This window comes from Dreissena polymorpha, chromosome 10, assembly GCF_020536995.1.
Source record: "Dreissena polymorpha isolate Duluth1 chromosome 10, UMN_Dpol_1.0, whole genome shotgun sequence".
NCBI classification, from domain to species: Eukaryota; Metazoa; Mollusca; class Bivalvia; order Myida; family Dreissenidae; genus Dreissena; species Dreissena polymorpha.
Genome location: NC_068364.1, coordinates 19,875,695 through 19,888,815, shown reverse-complemented (window position 1 = coordinate 19,888,815; position 13,121 = coordinate 19,875,695). Strand labels below are relative to the sequence as shown.

Genomic DNA, 13,121 nt, shown 5'->3' with positions numbered 1-13,121 from the left:
CTGTGTTGCTAAAGTCGTGTTTAAAACAACATGTTCATGTGGTATGTCTTTTTTGTATTGCTTGATCATTAATGCGAGATTAAAATCCTGCGCGACCTGTGTTCCGAACGCCATCTTTTACATTGAAATAAGTCTCATATGTTCGAATAACTAGATAAATGCGTATATTTTCCATTTGGTATGTATTGCTCTCTTCTATTTATTTGCTCTAAATGTTTATTTAAAATATAATGTTCGTCCAATCTGTTTGTATAACTTAAGTAACGTTTCAGTCAAAGTCGAAAGTGCTGCGACATGCATGTTTATATTCAGGAAATGTTTGTGAACAAGTCTGCTGAAGTGGTATATAATGGAAAGGCGCAACACAAATCACGTGTCTTTGCATCGGGACACTTGTGCGCGTTATTTCAAACTAGGACTCAGTTCGCAAACTTCATTACATAGAAGGGATAATGTCGAAACAACACGGTCTTGTTATTCTATTCGCTTTGTTGGCAGGTAAACAATGTGTGATTGTTTTTTCTTAGTGTATGATTAAGTTTTTGCATATAAGATAGAAGTGATGATTTTAACACAATGGCTATTCATTTTTGTAAAAAAATGAAAGTATTTGAAATAGCTTGCAAGAGTTTAAAAGCAAACGTTCTCGATGCCCATTAATTATGGGTATTTTCCAATTTTAATAATGTTGTTCCCCAATAAACACCTAGTCAAATCTTGAAAACATTATGCAAACGATTAGATACATAGTAATAGAATAATTTAGTTGTATTGTATTATCCAATAGATAAAATATAACCTTATTTTATTTTATCATTCGTAATTTCAAATTAATTCTCTTACAAAGTAAGAAAATATCAAAATTACTTACAATGTATGCAGACATACCGTGTGCTTATTTTTAAAGTGTAATGTATTTTTAATTAACTGTACATGCAATGTGCAATCCCTTTGGAGAACTTACGAATTGATCATCTGAATCAAAATAGAACGCCCCCCCCCCCCCCAAGATTACTTCAAAACAGAGAAATATAGCAAGAACAAACTACTTAGTAAACTATTCATACACACATTTAAAATTAACACAAATCAAGCACCATAACATAAATGTGTATATTGCTTGGGATTCAAAATCAGGATTCGTCCATTGACATTTGAGAAATGCAAAGATTGAGCTAGTCGTAAGAGAATTAATTTAAAAACGATATAGTTATAACGTACAATTGCTACTTATAACTTGAGGTACAGTATATAGAGAATACTATGTAAGTGTGATTGTGTACTATAATTTATCCCACGAGTGAAGAAAGGTTTACAATGCGAGGCTTGCCGAGCCTTGAAAGCTTTTCTGAGACGAATGGGATACGCTTAAGTACACACTCACACTAACATAGTATTTATTCTATTTATCCTACAAAATAATTTAAAAACAATGTTACGAATCTATACGAAACGATAATGTAACAAACATCGGGGCTGTATCTTTAAGTTTTTAACCTATTTTTACCTCGCGTATTAATATACAAACATGTGGATCTTCTTTCGCATGAACGCGAAATAGTTCTAAAGTTAAACGTACGATTGCGAAAAATAAAGGGATTAAACATCATATACCCCGGTTAAAATTGATTCAATTTATTGCAATACACATTTTTATTATTAAATATAAAGTATTAAATGAGAATTAGCAAATAATTTTCCGTAAAAAAGGTGAAGGTCGCCATTTGCAATCATAAATGAATCATGTAAAGCACATGTGGCAGTGTGACTACACAACGAATGGAAATGGAACAAAAAGTTTAACAAATATAACGCGAATTACAGAGAGCGTTGAATTTGCTTTGTGTAGAAGTTGAAATTGTTCACATTGAAGACTGCCCAATAAAACTGAGAGTGTGTCTGAAGGAGATTCCTCGATGATGAGACGGACACGTGATTCTGTTCCGAGTGGGTGGGGAAAGAATGAACATCAATGTTCGGAATATTGACGGACCTGGGTTCGGATGTTGGTTCCTTGAAAGCGCTAGACGTGAAAGATGGTGCTGCATCGCGATCATCGTGCATTTCCATCCTTGATGGTGATGGTGGGGACGTCACAGTTGCAGTGACTGGATACCGTCGTTTCCCAGACAGGATGTGTGATCCGGCCTTCTGTGTTGATTCAGAAATCGAACTGTAATTCAATACAGATTGGATGTTTTTGTGGCCTGTGAAATGCATACTGTCAGTAGGGGCAACGTTTTCGTCCCTGATCATTTGGATCATTCACTTTCGAACAGAGTGGTTAGTCAGGCGCTGACGGTCCAGCCCGCACTGCTCAGCCATCCTTTGAACCATGTGTCCCAGTTTATTGAGGCCGACCCTCTGCATAATAAACCACTGGTCATCTGGTCCTGTCAAAGCCCGGGTCCTAGGCGCAATGTAGAATGGACTTCCTGGTTGACAATATCTACCGGGTCGCATAGAGGCAAACAGCTTATAGGCTGCGATGGGGCATCTGTCGTCTTGTGTGGCATACAACCTAGGTGGCACTTTCCTGATGTTTTAAATGTCACCCCCTGTCCTTGTTTTGGTCTGGCGCTCATTCAGTTCAAGGAACTCCGTGCCATCTGCTGCCGTTCTGAGGGTAACGTCTTCCCAGCTTAAAAGAAGAGATGAACATTGAATTCCTTGAAAAGTGAGGCAATTTAGTTTTTAAGAAATAAAAACAAATATTAGTTGAATATCGCCTCATTGGTGCAAAAAGTGCCATGTGACACTGAAATGGCAGATGGAACATGTTTGCACCTATGGGGCAAATTATCATTAAAAAAAATCTTGTTAAAATAATAAACTTCAAAACTGTGTGCACTACCGTGTGCAATAAATGTACTTTGCCGACTTATTTGGTGTATTATGTTTTACTATTTGTTCAGAATAATCTCAAAATGTTACATAAATGTTTTTTTATTTTCAGGCAATATAGAAAACGCAAAGGAAATGGCTAAACGATTATAAATCACTCAAACCAGAGACTATACTGCTCCGTGGTTCCCCGAAGGCCAAAGTGGACACAGTTGTTATACCACATGGTTTTCAGAAAGGCACTGGGAGTCTGACAGCAACGAATCTGTTTCTGGTATAAAGCCTCAATCTCGTAGTCAGTCAATGGAGAAGCAGCTTTCGGTTTGTTACCTTTACCTTGTCTCTTAAGACTCTTGGACCTTGCTGCGAAGGCATCCCTCGATAGACTGAACTCGGGAACAGTGTTCGACATAATCATATATGGATATTTGTTGTGTTTTAGTTCCCTATATATGCTTGACAGGATGTTTCTAATACCAGAGGGTTCTTAATCTGTTCAAGTCTTAGTCTTGCATGAAAGAATGAAATTTGCCAGATATTCATCTAAAATATAAACATCAAGTACATGCAGTTCTCTGCTCTCGCCTTTTAATTCCAGGAATCGTTTAATTTTTTCAACATTTTTTTTTCAATTTTGCTTTGTTTTCTTGTTCTAAAATACGTTTATTAACCATGCAAATGTCAATGTCCTCAAATTCTTCATTTATTTCAGGAATCGGAATGCTGGCTACTTCATTAAAAGTTGCATTTTCAAATGTATCGCCAGAACCCTTGCATCGAATCCGTACAATTTACTAAAATCTTCAAATGATTAAACTTGAACAATCTGATCTGCACTTTGCGATTCTATCGTTCCGTTTTCTTCATTTTTCACGTTCGCTGTTGTGTTTGTAGTTTTAAGGGAGTCATCTTCCATGTCGTTTTGCATCCCATAAAATGCTAACTGTTGTATAATCAATATTATCTGACATTTTTATTCTTCTGTTTAGAATTTTCACTTGTTCAATATTTATATGAAGCAGATGGCAGTACTTAAGTGTGTAATAGTGATTTATTTATTTTATTCTTATGATTACTGTCATTGATTTTTTTCGGTCAATGTAATGCTTATTAAATATGATACATTTAAACAAGTTAAATGGTCTACAAGTCTTAACTGCATCTGACCTTTAACCAGGGGTGAAAGGCCTACAAAAGTAGTTCCTATGTACATGTTCTAAACATATCTCTGGGATAAACCTTATCTCAAAATATCTATGGAGAAAACCTTATATTTTCTGTATGGCTCGTAGTTTGTTCTATAAAATCATTAAGCTGTAGGATAAACACTTATTGTGTTAGTGTTTGCACAGTATTGTAAATCATGTAAACTTTAAGCGAATTATAGCAATTTTAATTTTTATCATATATGTAACAAAACGAATCATGTCAACAGCCTCCGAGGGAACCGATTGTCCAGATGGCTGGCTGGCATTTGAAGGCTCCTGCTACTTGTTTGCTGACATACATGCACACTTTACTGAAGCTGCGGTCAGTACATGATTAACAAATATACAATTGTATTATATACCTGTTTAATGCATTTAACAAAATACAGGTTGTATCAATCGTTGAAATAAAGAATCCCGTATTACGCTACTCGCTGTTTCCAATTCCGTATTACCATACTAGCCGGACTACTTCGACCAATTTAATTGCGTCACATTCCGCGCACCGAAAATATAAATATTTTATATTACGAAATATATTACGTAGTACATCGTGTGACGTCATTTCTGTGACGAAACACAATAGTTTTATCTAAACTCTCTGGAATTTAAGGACATGTCGGACGTGGTGTTTTTTTAACAGTAAACTATTTGTTAAAAATATCGAACGAATTCAAAACGTATTTTGGAGTGTGTGTTTATTATGCTTAAATGTTTATTTCGATAGGAATACAATACAATAGTGTGATTTAAACTAAGTTTCGATAAAGACATGGAAGATAGAAGTGGAAGTGCATATCGTTTAAACGTTTTTGTTATAAACATCGGATTAAAGTTGTCAACTTAATTGTTATAAAAATCGGAAACCTGTGTTTTCCCGGTTCGAATGTTTACACGTTAATTTACATAAACTGTAGACATACGCGTCTTAAATAAACTATGGCGTACCGTTTTAGTCATTGTTTTGTCAGTTTTGTTAAAGTAAAAAATACATTTGTTAACTGTTTTCGTTAGTTGTTGTATATAATAAAAGGAATATTACGCTAGTCAATTGTTCCAAGAGTTTGTATCACTCTCGTGGCTTGTGCTATATCGCATCACACTCGAGGCTCCGCCTCTCGTGTGGTACGTCATCACACAAGCCACTCGAGTGATACAAACTCTTGGAACAATGGACTAGCGTAATATTCCGTATGTATTAGATTTTTATTTGCAAAAGTGTTTTTGTATGTAGGCTAAATTATATTTTGGACAAAAGCATTAATACAGAGACGAAAATTGAATATATCTTCAAAGACATGATCTTGTCGAGTTCTGTCGTGTTTACTAATGTTTTAAAAGGGTGTCAAATATATGTAAGGAATATTTTCGTCATGATTGAAACGATTATTCGAAACAATTCTTAAAAATAAAAACATCGTCACGCAGTTCCTGCTTATTTTAGATGTATTGGTTTTTAGTACGTATTTCTCTTTTCTAAGCACTACTGTCAACAGCATGGTGGGAGTCTTATCCACGTTGATTCAGACACAGAGAACGACTTTATAAGAAATTATCTCAGAGGCCTCAGCAGGTCGAGTGGTATGAGAGAACATTACATTCATAACATTTAAAACAAAGTTTTATGGTCTGTTTCTGTTTGACGAATCTACAAAATGCAACCGTTTGGTTTACTAGTTCAATGTTTTTCTCTTGAAGCTTCTCTTGACATTAGAACGACTTAAATTTCCAATGCTCATTTTTATTTAGAACACTTAATAAGAGATAAAATCGTCTAAAATGGAATTGCGAATAATTAATACATGGAAAATGGAATTGCGAATAATTAATACATTGAGGTTATGGTGGGTGCCAACGGTTTTAGTATTTTTTTCTGATCGTTACCTTTTTTGACTTGCTTATTTCGCAAGTCTAATTAGTATTTCTAAGTGCAACAAACAACTTCAATCGTTATGCTCAGTAAACAGTTATAATTATCGATGTTCAAGTTATACCGTTAGGGCCATCGTGGTTACAAATGAAAATCCAGAGGGCGACAATATGACAGTGCGATAATACGATGGCGACAATGCGATAGTACGATGGCGACAACGCGATAGTACGCTGCCGACAATGCGATAGTACGATGGCGACAATGCGACAACTCGATAGTACGATGACAGTGCGATAGTACGTTCGCGACAATGCGATAGTGCGATAATACGATGACGACAGTGCGATTGTGCGATGGCGACAATCCGACAATGCAATGGTGCGATAATATGATGACGACAGTGCGACAATACGATGACGACATTGCGTAAATACAATTACGACAGTACGACAACGCGATAGTACGATGGCGACAATGCGATAGTACGATGGCGACAATGCGATGATACAATGGCGACAGTACGATATGACTTTCGCATTGTCGCCATCGTACTATCGCGTTGTCGCCGTCGTACTATCGCGTTGTCGCATGGTCGCCATCGTACTATCGCATTTTCGCCATCGTATTATCGCATTGTCTCCATCGTAATATCGCACTATCGCATTGTCCCCTCTCGATTTAAATGTGTAACCACGATGGCAATAACGGTATTCCGTAAAGGAATGCTGAAGAACAAGGTTTATGTAACAAAACGCCAGCAACTCGAAATCGAGCCTATGGGTATTTGGTCCCGCGATAAAATTAATTGCGTAGGAGTGTGAATCATTTCAGCGTTGGATTGCTATTGCATGCCTATTATCAGCGAATGCTTAAACGTTAAATTTTAACTGTGCTAGTTATAACGTAGATTTGTCAAATAGTTTTACTACATACCGATTAGCGAAAAATTGCTGGTACATTTTAATCACGTACTCAATGTCAATGTGTTGGTTCATTTTTATCATGAGTGTAGCAACTCAAAATCGAGCCTAGTGGCATTTGGTCCCGAGATTATATTGACTGTGTAAGAGTATGAATATTGCAACTGAGCAGCGAGTATTTGTGTTATAACCAAAGCCGGGACTTGCACCCAGATTTCTTCTCCCTCAAAGAAGGAAAAGCGTTCTGCTTTGAACTACTTTGGTTTTGTAAACACGTTTCATACAAGCTACATGATCAAGAGGTGTCACTCAGCGTTTGTACGGGCTTGTGACCGTTCTTTTCACAGCGAAATGAAAAGAGCCGCTTTACCACCTTGCGATATGCAATACGGACTAGCATAATAGCAAATATAGCAGTAGCTTTTGTCACACATACATGAAGAAACATTGGCCTTTCGGCAATGGCTAAACCTCAGAAATCCCATTCAAATAGATATTTTTCACATTTTGCAGAAATGTTCTGTTGCATAATTTCTCAAAAATATCCTAAATCAGATAATATACAATAACACGTGGACATCTGTTCCAGTATCTTGCAAGACGAATAACTATTAGTGGAGCTGTAACATAGCACAACCTTAGATATGCTACGGCCTTCCAACTGTGTTATTTTACCAAATATGTTAGATTGATCAGACACGACAGATTTTCATACCAACTACACGTGAACAAAACACGTTCGTATCAAACTGCAAAATTGCATTGTAGTGTTTGCAGACCACCTGCTGCTGAGAATTGTCTTCTACTATACAATACATACCAATCATGACTACATCTCACGACCAAATCAACAACGCAAGCTATCGACAACCTCATCTGTGGTGCTAACATAGAGATATATTATAGCGTATGTTTAACCCGTTTTGTCGTGATACGAATTTAGTCGCATGTGCCCGTTGAAAGCATGTGTTTGTGCCTACTGATTTGAAACATCAACACCTTTACTATACATTGCTACACACCAATCTCGACTACATTTCACAATCAAATTAAACATACAAGCTAGCTAGCGACAAGCTAAAACGTTTTAGCAGCGTTGAAGCGACACTGCTTTCCAAAATATTCAAGCAGGTGTATGAATGTGCTTACAGGTCTGTAACATTGATGCTACTATACTATATATTACATCTCACAACCAAATCATAGCGTTGAAGCGATACTGCTTTTCAAAATATTCAAGCAGTTGTGTAACTTACTGTCGTTTCAAAATGAGAACATTCGAGTTGTTGAGTTTCAAATACGGGTGTAGACTGTAGTGTAGCGTAAGGTTTTTAATTGGGATTGCTTTGCAGTATTTCAAAGTTAATGACCATACATTGAAAGTCATAAAACTGCGTTTAGGGTTTTTATCAATTGTGCTAGCAATTCTGAGAATGTCATGAAAGTCTCTCAGACCGATGTATATACTTTTTTTCATCATATCACCTCATATCGAAAGTCAAAATAATATCCTAACGTCATTTATGTTGTGTGTTTTTATTCGTATATTCTACAACCTCAATAGACGTTCCTCATTGAAAGACAAGTTATACCAATAACGAGCCGTTGTACAAAATGTGTATGCAGTCAAAAGCGAGTAACTGCTTTAAGTTTACGAGTCACTCAATGTTAGTTTCAACACGAGTAGTTCGTAAGGCGCAATTAATGTTCAACGCAACATTGAGTAGCATAGTTTGTGTCCATATGGCAAATATCTTATAACGGTTAGTTGTTTATATAGTTTTTTTATCATTTCACCTCAAACTAAAGTTTGAAAGTTTTTTGCTTTGTACGATTGAAAGCTAGTGGTGTCACTCGGCGTTTTCACGGACTTGTGACCGTTCCTCTTGTCTGAGTACAAGAGAAGTCGCCTTCCCACCCCAGCCCTAGCAGACTTTGTGCATTGAAGCACTTAATAGAAATGTTATTGCTCGGTCATCGGTCAGGTTCGGTCAACGCGTGCCTGCGTTTCTGAGAGAGCCAGATTAAGATATTTCGTGTCACCGTACGAAAATACCATGGTGTCGCATAGCAAAGCACAGGCATGTCACCATGCGTGCCTACCACCCTTCCAACAGCGCAACAATGTGGTGTTGAAAGGATTCCCAGATAGTGTCGAAAGTATTGACGGTCATAACGGGGACGAGTTGCTTTATAGCGCCTCATTTCGTATTGACTTGCAACCCCGCCCTAGACCGCTACACAGCTAAATGGGCAGGACTCCATCTGACTATCAATCTCAGCGGTCATAGTTTTGAAAAGCGTCTGCTTGTTAATTGTTGGTATTTTGGTACTTGGAATCTCTTGTGCCCAAGTAGACTTAAAATTGGTTTTATAGATCATGCAATCATTAACTGGTTGGTAGCCTTATCAAATGCAATCGCGTCCTCGGACTCGCATACGCATCGACCCACGTCAGGTTCTAAAGCTTGCGGGCAATAATGAGTGTCCCTCGCGATAGATTGAGGAGCCTTGCCAGAGTATAACGACTGCATGGATAACACATGTTAGAACCGAAAACCGAGGCGTTTCCCCTCAAGTGCTATCGGTTCGCTTCGCAACTTGTGGAGTCGGTCTATTGACACCTACATACCTCGGTCGCCCATACTCAGTTAATTAACCGCTGTTGTCTTTCTGCTTGCCAAATAGCAGTCAACGACAACCTTACATTGATCTAGCCAGATTGGAAACTACGAGCGAAAACTAACTCGCCAAAGCGAGTGACCCGCTCCCGATTCGAGCAAAACCTCACCTAAGCACTATCGACCCAAAAAACGCCAGTAACACTGCTCCGTTACTAGGGAGCCTTGCTAGTCAACACAAGTAATTTGCAATCCTGGCTAGAGCAATGAGTATATTCGGACTGGTGTACCACCATGTGATTGTCTGCGTCTAAATTGTTGGTATTTGATACTTAGAGTCTCTTGTGCCAAAGTAGAGACTGAATATTTGTTTTATAAATCAAGCAATCATTTACTGGTTGGTAGTTCTAACAGTGCGTCAAAATAAGCACCGTGAAAACATTTTAGCACCGAAATACCGAGGTGTTTACCCCCAAGTGCTATCAGTGCGCTTCACACTTGTGGAGTCTTAAACCCCTCGGCCGCCCAAACACAGTTAATGACTGTTAATGTTTATTTTTTGTTTGATTTTGGTATTGCATAGTTTAAACACAAACACATACATCAATACATCAATATTGCTGGCCAGCACAATAAAACAAGGAAAAAAAAGGTAGGAGAACAATCTCCTTTATTTTTCATGTAAAAACATAAACATAAACATACACACTGTCAACACTTGCCACTTGCAACACCGAGTTCGTTTCAGTGCAGAATGTACACATTTTTCGATCGACACACATTCGCAATGTTACATGGATTCACAAAGTTACATGGATTCACAAAGTTGCACTGATGTCCATACACGGGCCAATGTTCAAGTTATCGGTGCGATGGACCCACGGTTTTGTCGCAGCTATACGCCACACGTATGTATTGACTACTCGGTGTCCACATCAAGGTTTGCAAATTGGCACTGAAAATAGAAAAGCAAATTGTGTTAAACAGTAAACGATAAAAGTAAACAGCCTGAAATGATAAAAAGCATGCATGTGTAATATACCATGTATCAAATGAAAAAGTAAACACAAAGTTCTAAAAAAAAACACACAACTCTACCAACTGTTTGACTGATACTTACTTTTTTGTATTGTGTTGCATGTTCAGGCGCCTTGCTGTCACTGCTCGTCTTGCAGTAGAGCTGAAATGAAATAGAAAGCATGATAAGAAACTTTCACTGTGTTTGTACAACTTACAGTTTATGTGCGCAATTTTGCATTTAAGTGTAACATACAGTAAAACAATTTCAACTAATACTAACTTTTTTGTTGTGTTGTTTCCACAAAGGCGCCTTGTTGTCACTGCTCGCCTGGTAGTAAACCTGACTCGTCTAGTAGTTGAGAACACTCGTCCAGCAGTAAAGCTAAAATGAAATTGAAAGCATAATCAGAAACTTTTGAATGTGTTTGTACAACTTACAATTTATAAACACAATATTGAACTATAACAGTAAACTTGAAACAAATAACAATTTTACTTACTTGTTGTCTTCGCTGAAATACAAAAGCCATGTTCATAGCAATCATAGCATATTTACACACAATGAATACAACTCAAAACTTTTAGTAAGAAACTCAGTACTTACTTTGTATTTTGTATCCAATCCCTCTGCTGGCAATCTTCTTCAGTCCACAATCGAGCTGAAATCAAGACTCAATGCATACATGTAAATTTTGCCAAATAACAAACAAAACTGTGAACCAAAACTTTAACTAAACAAAACTAACTTTTCAACTGTTATGGTACTCACCTCTGGCAACTGAAATCATACAGACATTTTGCATATCAAAATACATTTTTAGTTTAAAGATAAGAATGATTTATGAACATCTGTTTTTACTAACACAAAGCCTAAATATAAAAGACATGATATGATGAAAAACACAATATGCATACAGAATTATACATCAAGAAACTAAATGTACTTACCATTGCTGACCTGCTGAAATTGAACAAAAACACATTGTATAGCACAACACAATTTGTCATATTTAGTTTATACATGAATGAAGTGTACTTACATCTGCCAAGCTGAAATGGAAAAGAGCATAGCAAAACAAAAGTCATCAACAATATTTCAATATGCAATTATAGAAAGTCAGTGTACTTACATCTGCCAAGCTGAAATGGAAAAAAGTCATTTTGCATAGCAGAACAAAAGTTATCAACAATATTTCAATATGAAATTATAGAAAGCAAATTGTACTTACCAACAGGCAACTGAAATAAAAAAAAGACATTTTGCATAGCAGGATACAAGTCATCAAAACAGTTCAATATGAAAATTAAAGAAAGTTTGTGTACTTACCACAGCCATACTGAAATGAAAAATATATATTAAGCATTGCATAGCAGGATACAAGTTATCAAAGCAGTTCAATATTAAATTATAGAAAGTTAGTGTACTTACCACAGCCATACTGAAATGAAAAACAACATTTAGCAATGCATAATAATCAAGACTTACCTAGCTGATCTTGAATCATTCTCTGTTTCTCAACTTCTCACTTGTCAAAAAGTCTGCTCTGTAACGACCCACCACTCAAATCTGAAAAATAGTTAAGCAGAACAAAGCACAACACAAACCAAAAGAGTAGTTCACTTACCTCATATTTTGTGCAGAGTTTTAACAGCCAATTTTCTTCTTGAAACCTGTATTCGTCTCTTTTTTGACCCACTGTGGACCAGTCACAGCAATGTAAGTCTGAAACATAGAAGGGCATAACAACACAACATACAAACCAGTATATTTGTTTCGACTTACCTTGTGGCTACAGTCAAGACACAGCTGCTGAATTTCTTTTCTGTCACAAGCTGTCAAAACATCTCTGCAATGTTAACCTGAAACATAGTAAGAAAGAGAAACATTTTGTATACAACATAGTAAACACTTACCTTGTTTAAAGAGCTGAGTTGCAGCAGTGATTCTTTATTGAAATCTTTTTCTTTTCCCTCACCGCATGAGAGACCTGAAAAATAGCATGCAAAGCAAGACACTGTTTGTATGTCTACTCTGAAACAGAGCAAAATAAAGCATACATGGTACTTATAAAACAAACACATTGTTCCACTTACCCTTCTTCAACAGTTTAGTCACAGCAGTTGATATCCTTATTCACAGTTGAGGCTACTATGAGACCTTTTCTGCATGTGAATCTGAAACAGAGCAAAGCGGTGCGGTGGTCGAGTGGTAACACTCTGGTCTACCATTCCAGATGTCCCCGGTTCAAATCCCGGCCGGGGCACTGGAAATTTCAGAAATGCTTCAAGTGTTTCCCACCCAACTAGAGATGTACTGGTATGATACCCAGGTAATTCTCGCGTGTATCGGTGCTATACACTGAGCACGTAAAAGAACCAAGGTATCTATTCGCAAAGAGCTAGGGTATCGCACCCGGATTCCTTGTATCCCAATACTGTCTCTTCTGCTTGCTGTCTCTTCAGCAAAACCAAAGGACCCCATTGGAAATAAGTGCTTGCACTTTCATGGGTTATCCTTGACCGCAAGGTCAAAATAAATACATACAAAGCAAAGTATGCATGGTAAATATCAAACAAAACACTTACCTTTCTGCAATGCTCAGCTCTGTTCGACTGTCAAATATTCAGGTCATGT

The 13,121-nt window shown here is 37.2% G+C and overlaps 1 protein-coding gene and 1 long non-coding RNA gene across 2 annotated transcripts; one reads left to right on the top strand and one right to left on the bottom strand.

Moving 5' to 3' along the window:
* Positions 1-425: 425 nt before the first annotated feature.
* LOC127848282 (snaclec aspercetin subunit alpha-like) lies at positions 426-5,677 on the top strand. Its single transcript, XM_052380656.1, has 3 exons — positions 426-498; positions 4,280-4,374; positions 5,534-5,677. Exons 1-3 carry the CDS (start codon positions 453-455, stop codon positions 5,663-5,665), a joined length of 273 nt encoding a protein of 90 aa, XP_052236616.1. The 5' UTR covers positions 426-452; the 3' UTR covers positions 5,666-5,677.
* A 3,721-nt stretch (positions 5,678-9,398) lies between these two features.
* Positions 9,399-11,359, bottom strand: LOC127848284 (uncharacterized). Its single transcript, XR_008034438.1, has 4 exons — positions 11,091-11,359; positions 10,767-10,868; positions 10,587-10,646; positions 9,399-10,421 (listed from the first exon to the last, which is right to left on the bottom strand). It is a non-coding gene; the product is annotated as an uncharacterized LOC127848284 (long non-coding RNA).
* Positions 11,360-13,121: the final 1,762 nt, after the last annotated feature.